The sequence below is a fragment of the Lissotriton vulgaris genome, chromosome 3_1 (assembly GCF_964263255.1).
Source record: "Lissotriton vulgaris chromosome 3_1, aLisVul1.2, whole genome shotgun sequence".
Lineage (NCBI taxonomy): Eukaryota > Metazoa > Chordata > Amphibia > Caudata > Salamandridae > Lissotriton > Lissotriton vulgaris.
Window position 1 is genome coordinate 340,718,687 of NC_141689.1, and position 15,910 is coordinate 340,734,596.

Consider the following 15,910-nt stretch of genomic DNA (forward strand, 5'->3'; position numbering starts at 1 on the left):
CACCTATACTTCATTTAATCTTCAGCCACCACCCGAGTTTCGCAATTAAATCCATAACAATTGCTTAGGCTTTTAAAATGTCCTTGCAGAGTCACATCTCATTGCATTTCATCATTTCCAGATCACTAGGACGTATTTTCCATCTGTTCTAGAGAAACTAAATATGTGCTCTGTTTGGCAATAGAAAGGCTTTGCCTACCTCAGAAAAGTTGTAAATCAACAGCTCCTACTTCTACAATACAGACTGAAAGGAATATGCAAGGAATTGAAAGAGTGCCTTTTTCATTGCAAAGGCAGTAGCTGCATTTCATTTTGAATGAGTGAATAGGAAGAGAACAGGAATTCCCTTGCCATGAAAATACAAACATGAGTTTGAGTAAACAAGGAATAGTCTAACAATATACTTAAACTAATTTTGAGTTATTCCAGTGTCCAAACTAATGCACAAATAAGCTAACTAAGAAGGAAAAAAAACAACAAAACAGCCCATGACAAAAATGTACATAATTGTGTAAAGATTCATTTAAAGCTTTATACTGCACCTTGTTTTAACCTAGCTAGACAATACAGCAAATATGTAAATAATGTGGACACACTGTAACCCAAACTTCAATCAATAATAAAGGATTAGAAAACCGCTATTACTTTGCTATGAAGAGCAGAATAAAAAATATATTCAGTGAAGGAATCCTAAGAAGTACAACTTTGAGGCATAGTAAAATACATTCCGAAGTAATTAAAACACATGGCTGAAAAGAACACAATATAAATGCCCTTAAATCAGGATACAGTAATTACTAATTCAGAAAAAACGATGTGTAGCCATACTTGTAATTTAAATGTGTTATTAAAGGCAACCATAGTGGCTAAATGCCTACAATTCTACAATAAGATGAGCTAAGTGCAGTGACTAGTCCAATCTCTCAGTTTTATCCATAAGACTGTTGGTAAAAATGTTGACAACATAGTCTGCCACAATAACAGTACAGTTGATTTGAGCTGACCTGTGCAGATAAAAGAACAAATTTTTTAGGTGGGATCATGTGTTGCTGTACAAGGACTGGTGGGTCTGTAATAGGAACAAAGTCCTTATTCAAAGGTGTTGTGATTTTTTCTAATTTACACTCGTCGATGGCAGAAAGTGCCCAGGAATGTCCATCCACACGAGTGGTCATCTAATAAACAAAAAAGAAATTGGTCAGATTTAAACATTTAAAAAACCTTAACTTCAAACATGCATTAATTAACTGGCATTCTATCGGCACTGCCTCAGATGTCTGCTTTCTTTGATTTGGGATTGCTATATAGACATGAGGGATCGGTTATAACTCGTATAAAAACTGAAAACCAGTGCGAATTTCTCGTCCACCAGCCCTAAAGCACTTGTTTTAGGCCTCTACAACCTACAGGTGTGAAACATTCAAGTTATGCAGGTTTACTCTTCCTTTCATTCCAGTTATCTAGGACTGAGTCTCAAATATGCTGAGAAAGTCTGGTTACAAACTTAGCAGAGGACTATCATCCACTTAAGGGAATAAATTGTGGTTCAAAAATGCTTAACGCTTATAATCCGCAAACTAATGAAAGGCTCAGAAGATGCCCAAAACTGTACTCTCTCAGATTCACAGTAGGTGGTCATAAAACAGAATAATTTATTTTGGTTAATGGATCAAATTCTAAAAATGCAAGTCATGCAGTCTCTGAATGTAAAATATTGCTACAATTATTTAGCAATATATTACAAGTGATTTGTGATGTACAGGAAATTTGTTGTGGGTCAGTAAATTCATATTTGCATTTATATGTATTTAAATATTAGGCACATACCAGAAAATAACTAGTCCCAAGGTATAGAGAGATATTGGTTGGAGGGAGGGAGTGGTAAAGAGAGAAGACAGGACAAAAGCCAGCGTAAAACAATTGCAGAAAAAAGCTCAAGAATCCATTAGTCATTAGGTGAAAGATTGTTTAAAATTATGTTTTTCACAACCACTTTGAGACTTTTTATACTTGGGGCATTTTTTGAAGTACTTGGAAGGATCATTGCATAGTTCTAGCCCTGCTGTAGTAAGGCGTTCTCAATAAAGTCTATCCCCCAGATTCATGAAACCCAAATTCTGCAAATTATAAATTGCGAAAAATACCGAATCACAATTTATAATTCGCAGAATGGGATTCATTAACAAATGCGACCAAAAAAAGCGAATCGCAAACAGCCGCAATTGCGGTTTGCGATTTTGCTCAAATAAATAAATCGCAGAATCGGCCTTATTTTGGGAATAAATTGCGATCTCACAATTACCGAAATCGCAAAACCGGGATGTCGCATTTTGAGAACAGTGATGACATCACAACCAGGAAGCAGGCAGTTCCCTCCCTCATTCTGCATACTGAGCCTGAAGTGGAACCAGCACTGGCCAGAGCTCCACTCCAGACCACCTCCAGCTCACAATCAGGAGACACCCCACTGCAGAAAATGTCCCAGGAAGCAGCAGGGAGCAGTTCCACAGGAAGGAAACGTAAAATCAAATTCTCTGAGCAAGAATTGGAATTCTTAATTGAGGGAGTGAGCAAAGACCATGACTGGCTCTTTGGGAAGGATTCAAGGAGGGTGCCTGAGGAGGAGAAAAGGCGCATTTGGATGCGCATCCTCGCCAAAGTAAATGCAGTTGGAGTGACCCCGCGCTCCATAGATGACTTGAAGAAGAGGTGATATGACCTCAGAGGGCGTGCCAAGGAAAGGATTGCAGAGAGGCTGGGGGAGCGTGTTGCAACTGGAGGAGGAGAGCCCACCGTACCACCCAACACCCTACTGGAGGACCTTGTGGAGGTCACCCTTAATCCAGAGGCATGTGTGGGAGTAACCTGGCTGGACTCCTCCCGACCCACCCATGAATCCCAAGGTAAGTGCCATGCGACTGCGACCCTGTCCCCTAACAATGGCCATGACCCCAGAGCTACCCATTAGAAACCCCAGTCATGCAGCCCATGTACACCAGAAAAGCCCTATTGCATTGTGGGACATGTAGTCTGACCACAATTTCCATTTAGCCCAATACAGCCAGACCTGTCCAGTGAGAGTCAATCCTACAGCCAGTCAGGGAATGCTAGCCTGCATGTATGTAGCAATCTTCCATGTGCAAGATAAATGTCATTAATCACCATCCACTTTACATCACAGGTGGCGCTGAAGAACCCAGCACTGATAGTGAGGCCCTGCAAATAGACGACAATCCCGAGGACACCGAGGGAGACGTCCATCCTTCCCCTCAACCAGGACCATCAGGGCCAGCACCAGCAGTAGTAAGACCACCTGCCCCTGTGGACAGGGCCACCCCAGCAACAACAGGCGCGCCACAACCAACCCGTGTGACACCCATGCCAGTGACACTGACAACTAAAGGTGCTGCACGGAAACGAACAAGGCGCACAGCCACTGTGAGATCACAAACCAGCGGACTGGTGAGGGAGCTGCGTGACAACACCACGCACCGGCAGGGGGGTGAATATGCGGGTAACTGGCTTGTCAATTGAGCGTCGTATGCTCCGCATACACCAAAAGCAGGCACGTCACCGTGCAACCATCCATCTGCAGCTGCACAAGACTGCACGGAATGTGGGACAGCTCTCTGACAGAATGGAGAGGATGACCGCTGCTGTGGAGGAAAACACCCAGGTCATGTTGACCCAGCGGGACGTCAACCGCCGCCGCCAGCTGCTGACCCGCCTGTCAGCGTACACACGCTCGAACTACATTATTGGGAATGCCACCTCCCAACTCTCACATCGATCGTTGGCGATGTAAATACAAATGGTGCAATGCTGCCAGGATGTCGATAGGGCACTGGAGCAAGTCACCACTGCAGTGCAGAGTCTGCAGTCGACTGGCCATGGCCAGGCAGGTGAGGGGGATGACGCAAGTGAGGGCAATTCCAGCCACAGCACCAGGCTCATTGCTGCCTCACGGGCAAATGCTGAGGAGGAGGTGGAAAGGCGACTGGGAGCGTCCGCCCGGAGGCGCCACTGACAATTTATTGTGTACCATGCAGGGCCATGCTGATGAAACAAGCATGCCCTCACATACATGGGGATGTATGACTTAATACAGATCTCATGCAACTAAGAACAACCATTTACAATGCAATAGGTCTCGCATCAATTAAGTTTGAGCTATTGGAATTGCGAAATATTGCAACACCAATTGCAACAAAAGTCTATAAAGTGTAGGCCCAAAAAATTTGTATTTATTTTTGTAGCAATTGTGGCATGCTGCGCTTAAATTAATATGTTTAAAAGTAAAGTACGCCTTACTGCGATTGCTACAATAGTTAATTGTGGATGCGTAAACAATTGAAAAGTGCACTGATGGCTGGTGGTGTGTGTGCCTGGTGGAAGCGTTCACTAACGTGTGGTGGTGTGCGTGCCTGGTGGAACCGTGCACTGATGGCTGGTGGTGTGTGTGCCTGGTGGAAGCGTTCACTGACGACTGGTGGAGTGTGCCTGCTGAAAGCGTGCACTGACGGCTGGTGGTGTGTGTGTGCCTGGTGAAAGCGTGCACTGACGGCTGGTGGTGTGTGTGTGCCTGGTGAAAGCGTGCACTGACGGCTGGTGGTGTGTGTGCGCCTGGGGAAATCGTGCACCGACGGCTCGTGGTGTGTGTGCCTGGTGGAAGCGTGCACTGACAGCTGGTGGTGTGTGCCTGGTGGAAGCGTGGTGTGTGTGCCTGGTGGAAGCATGCACTGCCGGCTGGTGATGTCTGTGCTTGGTGGAAGCGTGCACCGACGGCTAGTGGTGTGCGTGCCTGGTGAAAGCGTGCACTGACGGCTGGTGGTGTGTGTGTGCCTGGTGAAAGCGTGCACTGACGGCTGGTGGTGTGTGTGTGCCTGGTGAAAGCGTGCACTGACGGCTGGTGGTGTGTGTGTCTGATGAATGCATGCACTGATGGCTGGTAGTGTGTGTGCTTGGGGAAAGCGTGCACTGACGGCTGGTGGGGTGTGTGTGCCTGGAGAAAGCGTGCACTGACGGCTGGTGGTGTGTGTATGCCTGGTGAAAGTGTGCACTGACGGCTGGTGGTGTGTGTGTACCTGGTGAAAGCATGCACTGACGACTGATGGTGTCTGTGCTTGGTGAAAGTGTGCACTGACGGTTGGTTGTGTGTGTGGTTGTGTGTGGTTGTATGTGTGGTTGTATGTGTGGTTGTGTGTGTGGTTATGTGTGTGTGTTTTTGTGTGTGGTTGCATGTGTTTCCAGACTCCCTGCTCCCCCTTGACGGTCGGTCCGAGTTATACCTTGCACTGCTGTTAAGCCTCAATAAATCCCAGGCACACTTCCACTTTGCATCTATCGCCACTGGGAAGAAGCAGTGTACTAGTGCATTGATTAATCGGCCGGCTGATGGAGACCCTCCTGTGAAAACTAAAGCATTTAATAAAATAACCCTCATGTTAGCTCCTAAAGTGACCCTCACATTATATCCTCAAATGACCTTCACGTGGCCCTGCTTATAGGGTCTTTCAGCCACCTTTCTTCCTCCAATGGTCTGTTGTCATGTCATTCACATTTTTCTTCCAACCACTACAGCATGCAGCGAGGGACAACAGGTCAGCCCTCTGCAGCCATTGGCTAAGTCCAACGTGAGTGATGGAATTTTTCTCTGTCACAAGAAGCACATCTGCACGCAAAGTAGTTCCTTTCAGAGCTGCTAATGTAATGTGTGACCCAAAACATTATTTTGCCTTTAGATGATTCTTATATACTGGTGAGTGCTGTGTAGCTCCACCGACAATTATTTTTTTACGAAAAACAGAAAAAGAAAGCTAGCATTGACAAAGTCCAAAGGCAGACAGCGCCCTACCGTTGGCTGTGACAGTGCTTATTTTTGAACTGCAACTTGCGTTATTTCTTTCCGCAGGTGGGTTTCCTGGAAATCTAGGGCCTGCCCGAACTTTAAAAGCAGACACTGTACTGTCCAATATATTCTCTAAATGTGAATCTTGCTGTGTGTGTGTGTGTGAGAGATTTGTATAATGCACATCTGGCTACAAAGCCACAACACTGCACAGAAATTGTGCACAAGTGAGGGGGAGTAGAAGGGGCGGGGCTCGCACGAGGACACGTGCCAGAGACTTCAACCATGAGCAGATCAGTACAGGAAGAGGGGGGGAGGGGTGTCAGCGGGCCACCGAGCCTCCCACGCGTAAACACGGACCTTACAGTTCACCACTGGAACACACCGAACGTGTTCACTTCCTGAACTGGCGAGGCACCTCAGTGGGTTAATGCACCTTCCTGAACTGGCGAGGCACCTCAGTGGGTTAATGCACCTTCCTGAACTGGCGAGGCATCTCAGTGGGTTAATGCACCTTCCTGAACCGGTGAGGCATCTCAGTGGGTTAATGCACCTTCGAGAGAAATTAGAGCCATTTGCATGTCACGGTTCTCTTCTTCCTGACGTCCGTCAAAGGAGGACAACAACTCAAAGTGCTACGAAGAAGCAAGACACTGACGCTACCTACCTCAAACAGTTCCTATCCTTGTGAAAAGAGGGATTTCACGCAAGCAGTGAGGGGGTCACGCAGGGTCTGCCGCCGTCCTTCACGGTGCGGTTTGTTTCATTGGTCCAAGCAGTTTTAAGCAGCTCCTACAAAGCCCACGGTACTGCATTTACCAAGGAGAGAGTGGCTCTTTCATGGCAATCGGTACTATTCCTTTAATTTTATTGGGGTATTGTATAGCATGGGCCTAACGCCGAGAGCAGTTGAAGGGATGTGGCCCAACCACCAGAGCTGCCGACTTTAGAACTAGGACACGGGTTCGAGTCCCGGCGTCTACAACCTGTGATTCTGGGCAAATCACTTAATCTCTACGTGCCTAAAAACATGACTACCCTTATGTAATGTGATCTGGTGGTCATATAAAGCCCCACAGTGCCCTTGGAGCAACGTTGTGCAATATAAAAACTGCAGGGAAAAAACCACATGTACAGAAAGCTGTGTCTGAGCGGTCTGATACAGACTCGCCGGTCCAGGCGGCTACTTGCTAGAGTAGCATGCAGGCTTACAACAAGGATTTTTCGAGGGTAAGATTTGGCATGACATAAGGAAATACGCACATTACCCGAACGTTTTACAAACATAACACAGTGAGGCTGATAAATGCTGCGAGACAGAGAACGAGCGTTTGAATCGCTTCAAGGCAGTCAGCCTTTCACCCTTCCAAGGTGGCTGCATTGATTGCTATAGGTTAAGTAATCGTAACATCTGTTATTTTCAGTGCTAAGAAAGGGCAGAACTGTGATATTTGGTACTGTGCAAAAAAATAAATAATCAATGTTAAAAAAAAATATATGGTTCTGAACTTAGCATGTGTCACATGTACCGCATGCACGGTTCATAACTAACCTTCAAAAAACACTGCTAGTTGTGCCAACACACACACACACCTTCAAAAACACTGCCAGTTGTCCCCACAGACACTCCCTCACAAACACACAGGCAATTGTGCGCACACATACACACACACACCTTAAAAAAAAAAAAACACACAAGCAATTAGACACACAATACTCCGACTGCTGTCAGAAATGTATAGAGGGCTTGTTTTTCACAATAAAGGGAAGGGCAGTACTTAAAAAAAGATGTATTTCGTTTGCTGTAGTTTCACAAGTCTTTGCCTGCTACACTGGCCATGAATGGTGACAAACCCCCACTCTCCCGCCTATAGCCTCACTCACCTCATACACTGAGCGGCGAGTCTGCCACTCACACTGCAAGACTGGTGTGGTGACGTGTGTGGAGACGTCATAGCGGGTATTGTTTTTGCTGCCTAAAAAAATAATCGCCTTTGCTCACTGCCTTGTATTCCACTGTGGCAGTGCAGCCTGAGCATACTGAAGTCAACCCAGCCTGCGGCGGTGGTTAAAAGAGTGTGGAGCTCAGGTGCATTCCGACATCTGCGAGCGGGCTAATCCAGTCTGGGAGGCCAGCGAAGAAAAAACTAGGAATTCTTCATGATCACAGCACAACCCAGTCAGCCTGGCATAAACACCATGCACAGTGTTCCCACATAAGTTAAAACACAAAAAATCGCCCTGCTTGCAAATAAATAAAATGCTACATTGCTCCAATAGAATCACGCGGAAGCTTTAGGAGCAAGAAGTTAACAGCCAATTGGAACAGCTACGCTCAATGACCAATGGGAAGCTTCGACGCATCACCGCATCGGGAAGTAAGTTTCACTTCTGCAACGGGGAGACGTTCGTTATTCATGGAGCCAGAATTACAAAATGATGGTTTCAAATTAGACAAAGCAGCTCCGCATCACATGAATAACTCTGAAGGTAAGCTTGGGCAATCCTGGCGCCCCTGTAGCTGCAGAAATAATTGCACGTTCCGGTTTACGCTTCTACCGGTGAGTTGGGGGGGGGGGGATGTGTGTGCGTGCGTCTGTCTGTGTGTGTGTGTGTGTGTGTGTTGTGTGTGCCTGCGTGTGTGCCTGCCTGTGCCTGCGTGTGTGCCTGCCTGCGTGTGCATGTGTTGTGAACAGCCGGCCGGGATCGGAGCGCGTGACCTGATCCGATTCCGGCCGGCTGCGTGCGCGTGACAGTCTGTTGTCTCCTCTGCCTACTCCTTGAAAGGGAAATGACTGAAATGATTGCAATAGATCGCTTTGCGACAGCAGGGGCTTTCGCCCCTGCAATCGCAGGCGCGACCTAAAAAATGACACATTATTGTGAAATTAACAATAATATATATTCAGCACCAGTTAATCTGGCTCATGTCATTATTTAAATTGTCATGCATGAGTGAAGTGTTGGGTGAGGGGAGTGGGTGCACTAGAAATAGTTAATTGTGATTTGGTTGCGGCGCCTATGTCCTTCAGCAGGATTCTCCACGCGTGCATGACGCACATGTGCAGGTGGGCGGTTGTCCCCTTCCGACTCACTGCCAGAGATGTCTACAGGTATCCTGCGCTTAGTAGCAATGTTGTGGAGATTTGCACACACGGGCACGATGCGGCAGCACACCTCGGGCAGGTATTTGAGGGCCCAACCAGTCTTGTGAAGTATGCGGAATCGGCTCGTCAAAAGCCCAAATGTCCTCTCAATGCAATTTCTTGTGCGGGTGTGTGCAGCATTGTAACGCCGTTGCTGCGGTGTGGCAGGGTTGAGGTATGGGGTGAGGAGGTACTCACGGAGACCGTAGGCGCTGTCACCTGAATGATAGGAGCAGAGGGTTAGTGCCCGTTATGCGCAGCTACATGGTCACAATGTACTATTTGTTGGCATGTGTACTTACCTAGAAGGTGTCCTTCACCAAAGTCTCCCCTGGCCAGTCGTGTGTGCATGCCGCTGTGCCGGAATATGAAGGAGTCATGTGTGCTCCCAGGGTATTCTGCCACTGTCCGTGATGATTGTTTTAGCGTTGCACACCATCTGGAAATTCAGGGAGTGGTAGGACTTGCGGTTCCGGTACATGTATTCTGTTTCTGCAGGTTATGTTATGTTACGTGCAATTTGTAGAGCGCGCTAACACCGAAGCTTCATGGCGCTTTAAGACAGAGTGAGTGAGGGGAAAGCGTGAGTGACGATGTTTTTAACCAAGGGGTGGGAAGAGGTGAGTTTTGAGTGATTTTCTGAAATTCAGGAGGGAAGGGCTGGATTTGATCGAAAGAGGGAGGAGATTCCAGAATCCTGGAGCTAGGTGGGAGAAGCGACAACCACCGAATTTCTTGGTTTTAGCTTTGGGGGTGACTAGCAGATGAAGGTGGGCTGATCGGAGGTTGCGCGTAGGTCGATGAGGAGTGATTAGGGATTTGAGAAATGCGGGGCCGGTGCAGTGGAGGGCCTTGAATGTGAGACAGGCCACCTTAAAGGCTGCCCTTTGGCCTATTGGTAGCCAGTGCAGGCTGTGAAGTAGAGGTTTTGCCGATTGCCATCTGGGAGTTTTATGAATGAGGCGGGCCGCTTAGTTCTGGACAACCTGAAGGCGGTGCAGCAAAGATTGTGGGAGACCTGGGTAAAGGGAGTTGGAAAAGTCCAGACGGGAAAGTACTAGTGAGATGACAACCTGGGTGAGTGCGGCGGGCGGAAGTAGGTGGCGAACTTTGCGGATGTTCCGGAGCTGGTACATACAGGATGAAATGACCGCGCCCACTTGAGCTTTGAGAGACAGTTCGGTGTTGATAATCACACCCAGGCTCTTCACTGATTTGACCGGGACTAGCTTAGGGGGCCAGAACTTTCGAACCCCAGTGAGCATGGCTGAGTCCGGGGAGAAGGAGCTCGGTTTTCCCGGGGTTTAGTTTTAGTTTATTCAAATTCATCCATTGTTGGATATGGATCATGACAGTATGAAACGTATTGATAGCATGGGGTGAGTTAAGAGGAAGGACAATCTGTAAATCATCGGCATAGTTGTAGACAGAAATGTCCCATTTCTGAAGTGAGTGGATCAAGGGCCGGAGGTATAGGTTGAACAGGAGTGGAGAAAGGGAGGAGCCCTGAGGGACTCCACAGGTCGTGGGGGTTTTTGTTGCGGTATAGGGGCCCTGGCGGACGGCCTGTGTTCTTTCGGTCAGGAAGGACTCTACCCACTTAAGGGCAGTGCCCTGGATGCCTGCCTGTCTGACACGGTGGAGAAGGATGTTGTGGTCCACCGTGTCGAACGCGGCCGACAGGTCCAGGAGTACAAGGGCTTGGGGGATCCCTACGTCCGCATTACTCCTAAGCGTGTCCAGGACTGCCAGAATGACGGCCTCAGTAGAGTGGGCAGGTCTGAAGCCGGCATGGTTGGGCTCAAGGTGGCAAGAAGATTCAAGAAAATTAGACAGAGGAGGAGCCAAGATGGCGACCTGAGCGGACGTGCAGCCTTCGGCTCCGCCGGCCCCGGAATCCCGCACCACAATCCTGACTGCTCCGTTAACCAGTTTTCATCTCGAAAGGTGCGGGAAACGGAGCTGATGCCACCGGTGTTCCGCCGGCCTCTCCACCCGCCCGGATTCGGAAGTTACGGACCGACTCGCCCTGGCCCGGGACCCAGCTTGCTCCGCAGTACACTGCGGACCTCACGTCCCCCGACACAGCCGATCCGCTGCGGGGGTGGTGCGACTGGACGGCGCTCCCTTGTTGGGGCACGGACTGGGCACTGCCTGCCGCTAGGGAACATTGTGCACGCTCTGGGCTGAACAGTGACGGAGGGAAGAGGTGTCTGACCGGCGGGCCCTTTGTTCTCGGCCGCCATGCTCCTGCTCCGTTCTACTCGTCCCTCTGACCGATGACGGCGAGCCCCACCAGGCTCTGCTTGCCTCACCACGCAACTGTCGGCCTTCAGGCTGTATTTCAGATCGGGCGGAATATCGCTAGCCCGGGGATTGCTAACTGCTGCATGATCGCGTCCCGCGACCCCCCCCTCCCCCCTTCCCCCCCCCCCACAGCACCTCGTTGGGTAGAGGACAAGATGGCGATGCCGGTGACTCGCCACTGTGAGGAAAACTACGCATCCTCCCCACGAAGCAGCGAGCTCGTCGATGCGAAGGGGGCCGGAGCACATTCTTCCCTCAGGCGTGCAAGAATGGGGACACTACAGCCCGAATTCACCCTTGCAGACGTGTTAGCAACCCTGGGTGAGTTGAGATCGGCGATGAAGAGCAGCTATAGCGCGCTGGGGGTACGACTCAATGTTTGCGCCCAAGCTCTCAGCCAGGAGCAGGGGAATTGTCTCCTACAAAATTCCGGACTGGAGCTGTTGCAGTCTACAGCCGCAACATTGCCTCGAAGGGACACAGTGGATGCTACAGTAACCATTGCTGTGGCGGGTAGCGGATTGTTGCCACTTAACAGTTCAGTCGTCGCAACAGTGTTTCCCCCTGGCTCCATGCTTAACTGTGTGCAACTATTCGAGATGTCGAGGATTTGGCTACCACCGTCCTGCCCTCCTGTTTCTTCACCAGCATACTTGTCACGGACTCTGATTGCTCTGCTTTGTGACTTTTGCGGCTTGAACACACCAGAGAGGACTGAGACCGAGGGAGATTCCTTTCCTGGGGCCAGACGCCATTCTTCCTGTGCCTATGCACCTCCCCCCTCCTCCGGGCGGCCATTTTCTCTCGTCCTCCTGGACTGCTCTGGACTACCAAGTAGAAGGGGTGAGAGGCCGAGTCCCAGATCGGGCCAGGGCTAGGAGATTTTCTTTTGTTTCACAGCCGGGCGGGTGGGTGGAGGCAGGGTGGACCTTGATTTTGGCCTGTTTTATCACGGACTGTGCATTGACTCTCCCTAATTGATTGATTATTGTTGCTCTACTTGATGGTGCTATTGGGGCGGGGAATGCTTATTGGGCCGGTGGAGTCCGCATGTGTGTATAAATGGCCCTCCTCCCGGATTTCTTTTGTGGGAGTCCAGGGATGGATTTCTGTTCCTACTCCCTATATCACTGGATTATGCTCTTTTACTTTCACTTTCTCTTTTGCTTCCTCTTCTTCCTCTTTTCTCTTCTCTTGCTATATTTCGGGTTTATGGGGCGACAGACACTCTGCTAGGGGGGGGGGGGGCAGGCCATAGCCTCTGCATGTGTGTAGGGTGGGGGGTTAATTTTTAGTTCATGTTTTTTTCTATGGTGCCTTTCTTTGTTCTTTTATAATTTTTCCTTCTTTCTTTGGCCCGTGCTAGGCATACTGGGGGATGGGTGGCGGCGCAGATGTAGGTGGGTTGTTGAGGCAGCTTTCTTGTGGTAAGAATAATTTGTGGCCATCCTCTGGTCGGGACTTGCATGTCGCGAATCGAACTGCTTGGTACTGATGTTTCTTGTCAAGTCCCACCTACATGGACCTCGTTCTTCTTCTTTTCATTGTTTAAGTACGGAGTAACACAACCTGATCTTAATAGTCGCACAAAAATTTAAAATTAACCTGCATTGCTCCTGTGCCAAGGTATCGCGGCGCTTTCCAATCTGTTTTTTGCACAGCAACTACTGCTAAGCTGTATTACCTTGTCGCCGTATTGCATGCACTAGTGCTACATGAGAGTTCGTGGCCGGCCGGACGGTTGTGGGCCCGTATTTGTACTGTTTTTGTGCACAATAAAGGTTTTCAAAAATTTAAAAAAAAAAAAAAAGAAAAAGAAAATTAGACAGGCATCGGGTGACGTGGGCCTCCATTAATTTGGAAAAGTAGGGAAGAAGGGAGATGGGACGATAATTGGATGGTTCCGCGGGGTCGGCGCCAGGTTTTTTGAGGAGGGGCACTAGGATGGCCTCCTTGAGAGAGCTAGGAACGATGCCGCTGCTGAGTGAACCATTCAGCAGGGTTAGGATACAGTCAGGTAGATGGAGTCAGATATTCTGTAAAACAGATGGCGGACAGCAGTCGTTAGGGGAGCCAGATTTGACACGAGTAGTGAGTTCCGCTAGTGAGGTAGGGTTCAGAGCCGGGAAGGTGGTAAGAGTCGAGGGGTTGTTAGAGGAGATGTCCAAAGAGTGTGACTGGGGAGGGGGAGGGATAGAATTTTTAATTTTTATGATTTTTTCCACAAAGAAGAGGTTGAGAGTGTCACATGTTTCTTGAGTGGGGGTCTGGGCTGGGAGGGTTCTGTCGTCTGTGGTGCATTCATTCATGACTTTGAACACCTCCTTTGATTTATTAACCGCAAACGAGATCCTATTGGACAAATGTCCGATTTTGCTAGGGTAAGGGCAGTTTTGTATTCTTTACGCGCAGCCAAGTAAGACAGCCTGGCTGAGTTAGAATAATCGCGTCTCCAGATTCGTTCTAGCTGGTGCGTTTTTAATTTATGATGCTTGAGGTCATCAAAGAACCACCTATGGGAGTTATGATGCCTAGTGCGGGGAAATTTGGTAAGGGGGGCAAACTGGTCACTGGCTGACCTCAGCCAGGAACCAATGTCATTTTCTATAACGTCGATGTTGTCAGTGGGATTAACGACTGGACAGGTGTCGGCCAGGGTTAGTGAGAAAGCCCTGGGAATCATATGTGCTCCATTTCCGAGAGGAGCCACCAGCCATCAGAGGAGCAGGAATCCGGCCAACGACAGTGATGGAAGTATCAACTAAGTGATGATCTGACCAGACGCAAGGGGATATTGCTGGCTGGGACAGAGCCAGATTGCAGGTCCAGATCTGGTCCAGGATATGGCCCTTGGTATGAGTGGGTCTGGTGACCTGTTGAGTAAGGTTTAAGCTGTTGAGAGACTCAAAAAGCTCAATAGCATGGGGGCCGGCGTTGGTATCGTTGAACCAGTAGTTCAGGTCGCCGAAGAGGGCGAAACTGGAGTGTTGCGTTAGTAGATTGTTCGCTCATGATGGTAGAGACGGATGGCATAGGATGTGGTGGCCGGTATAAGAGGAGGAAGGTGAAGGCACCGGCGTCGGTTTCCAAGCTAACAAGCAAGTTGTCCACCTCTGGGAGGGGGAGGGAGTAAGAGGAAGTAGAGTTCAGGCGCTTAGATATGATGGCTGCCACCCACCCCCGGGCCGGTCACCGGGGGCGATCAGCGTGGAGGATGTAGTAGTCAGGGGGGAGGGCCGCCAGAATATCTGGGAGGGAATCTGACGTTAACCAAGATTCCGTAAGCAGGAGTATGTCAGGGTTGTTATTAGACAACAAGATGTAAATGTCCTTGCGGTGTTTTACTAAAGAGCGGGTGTTCTGGTATGACACCCTGGCCGTGGCCTCTGAAGGGGACGTGGCCTGCGGCCTCGCCGAGATGGCGACAGAATGAGATTGTTAGCTCTGGGGGCCTCGGCAGCGCTAGATTCACTGCGCGGAGCACAACCAGGAGCAGAGTAAGTGACACGTGCAGCAAGTTAAAGTGACAATCAAATTATTCGTACATTTTTAAAAGCAGGTGGGAAGATGTGGATGTGGGTACAGTCAAAGCATCCTATTACATGTGGGAATTGCGCAATGTTGTAGAAATCAAGCTTGGTTTGATTCAAGTCCTGTTGGGTGGTCAGGAATGTGATGTGATGGTGTAGCCGGGTCAGCATTGCCTCCAGGAAACTCCTTAGGCAGCGGGACATGGTGCTCTGGGAGATCCCCCCTGCAACGGCAACTACCACCTGGAAGCTTCCGGAGGCCAGGAGGTGCAGGCTGCACAAGACCTGGACATAGGTGGGCACGGCATTGGTCCTCCTTGTTGGGTGCTGCATCAGGGGGTCTAGGTCCCGGATCAGCTTGGTGAATATTGCCCCATTCAGGCGGTACTTGGAGTAGATTTGCTCCTCAGTTTGGCCCAGAAGGGTGATCCGCTGGTGGAATATTCGCTCATGGATCCTGCGTCTGTTCCTTGCTGCAGCCTGGAGCCTTTGCCGCCTGACCACCATGTAGAGTCCTGGCATTGTGTGAGTACACATGCTCCTACTGTGTCTCCTTAAGTGTGTTTGGTCAGGCCAGCACCTGGGGCTAGTTAATGTTTTTTTGGTTTTTTTTGTTATTGACTTTATGGTTACCACCTGGTGTGGGTTCTCCTTAAATTGTGCGTCGCAAATAGCAATTTTCTGATTTTTCGCTATTTGCGAGTTTTCATGAATTGCGTTTGCAATTATTTAGCGAGTTCGCAAAATATTTCGCAGAATCCTTGGATTCACGCTATTTCCGAATCGCTAAAGGGGTTCCACCTAGATTCTGCGATTTATTTTGCGAATTCGCAAAACATTTTTTGCGATTTTGCAATTTTTAACTTTTTTTGATCATGAATTGCTTTTCTTTTAATTGCGATCGCAATGGCTAATTCGCAGCTATTGCGATCGCAAATTTGCTGGGGACGTGATTAGCTGATAGGCAGAAATGTGGTTATGTTTTTAAGACCAAAAATAAGCCTGAAAACTCTGTTTTCAATCGTATATAGTTTAGACACTGTTTTGAATGGTGGATTTAGCAAGATGGGACAACTGTA

The 15,910-nt window shown here is 48.9% G+C and overlaps 1 protein-coding gene across 2 annotated transcripts in view; it reads right to left on the minus strand.

Annotated features, from left to right (window-relative positions):
* NUP155 (nucleoporin 155) overlaps positions 1 to 15,910 on the minus strand; it is an 871,946-nt gene that overhangs the window by 630,576 nt on the left and 225,460 nt on the right. For both annotated transcript variants that reach the window (XM_086960546.1, XM_086960547.1), the window contains exon 13: positions 1,005 to 1,175. In XM_086960546.1, coding sequence (XP_086816672.1) covers positions 1,005 to 1,175 — 171 coding nt within the window. The remainder of the gene's footprint in view (positions 1 to 1,004; positions 1,176 to 15,910) is intronic.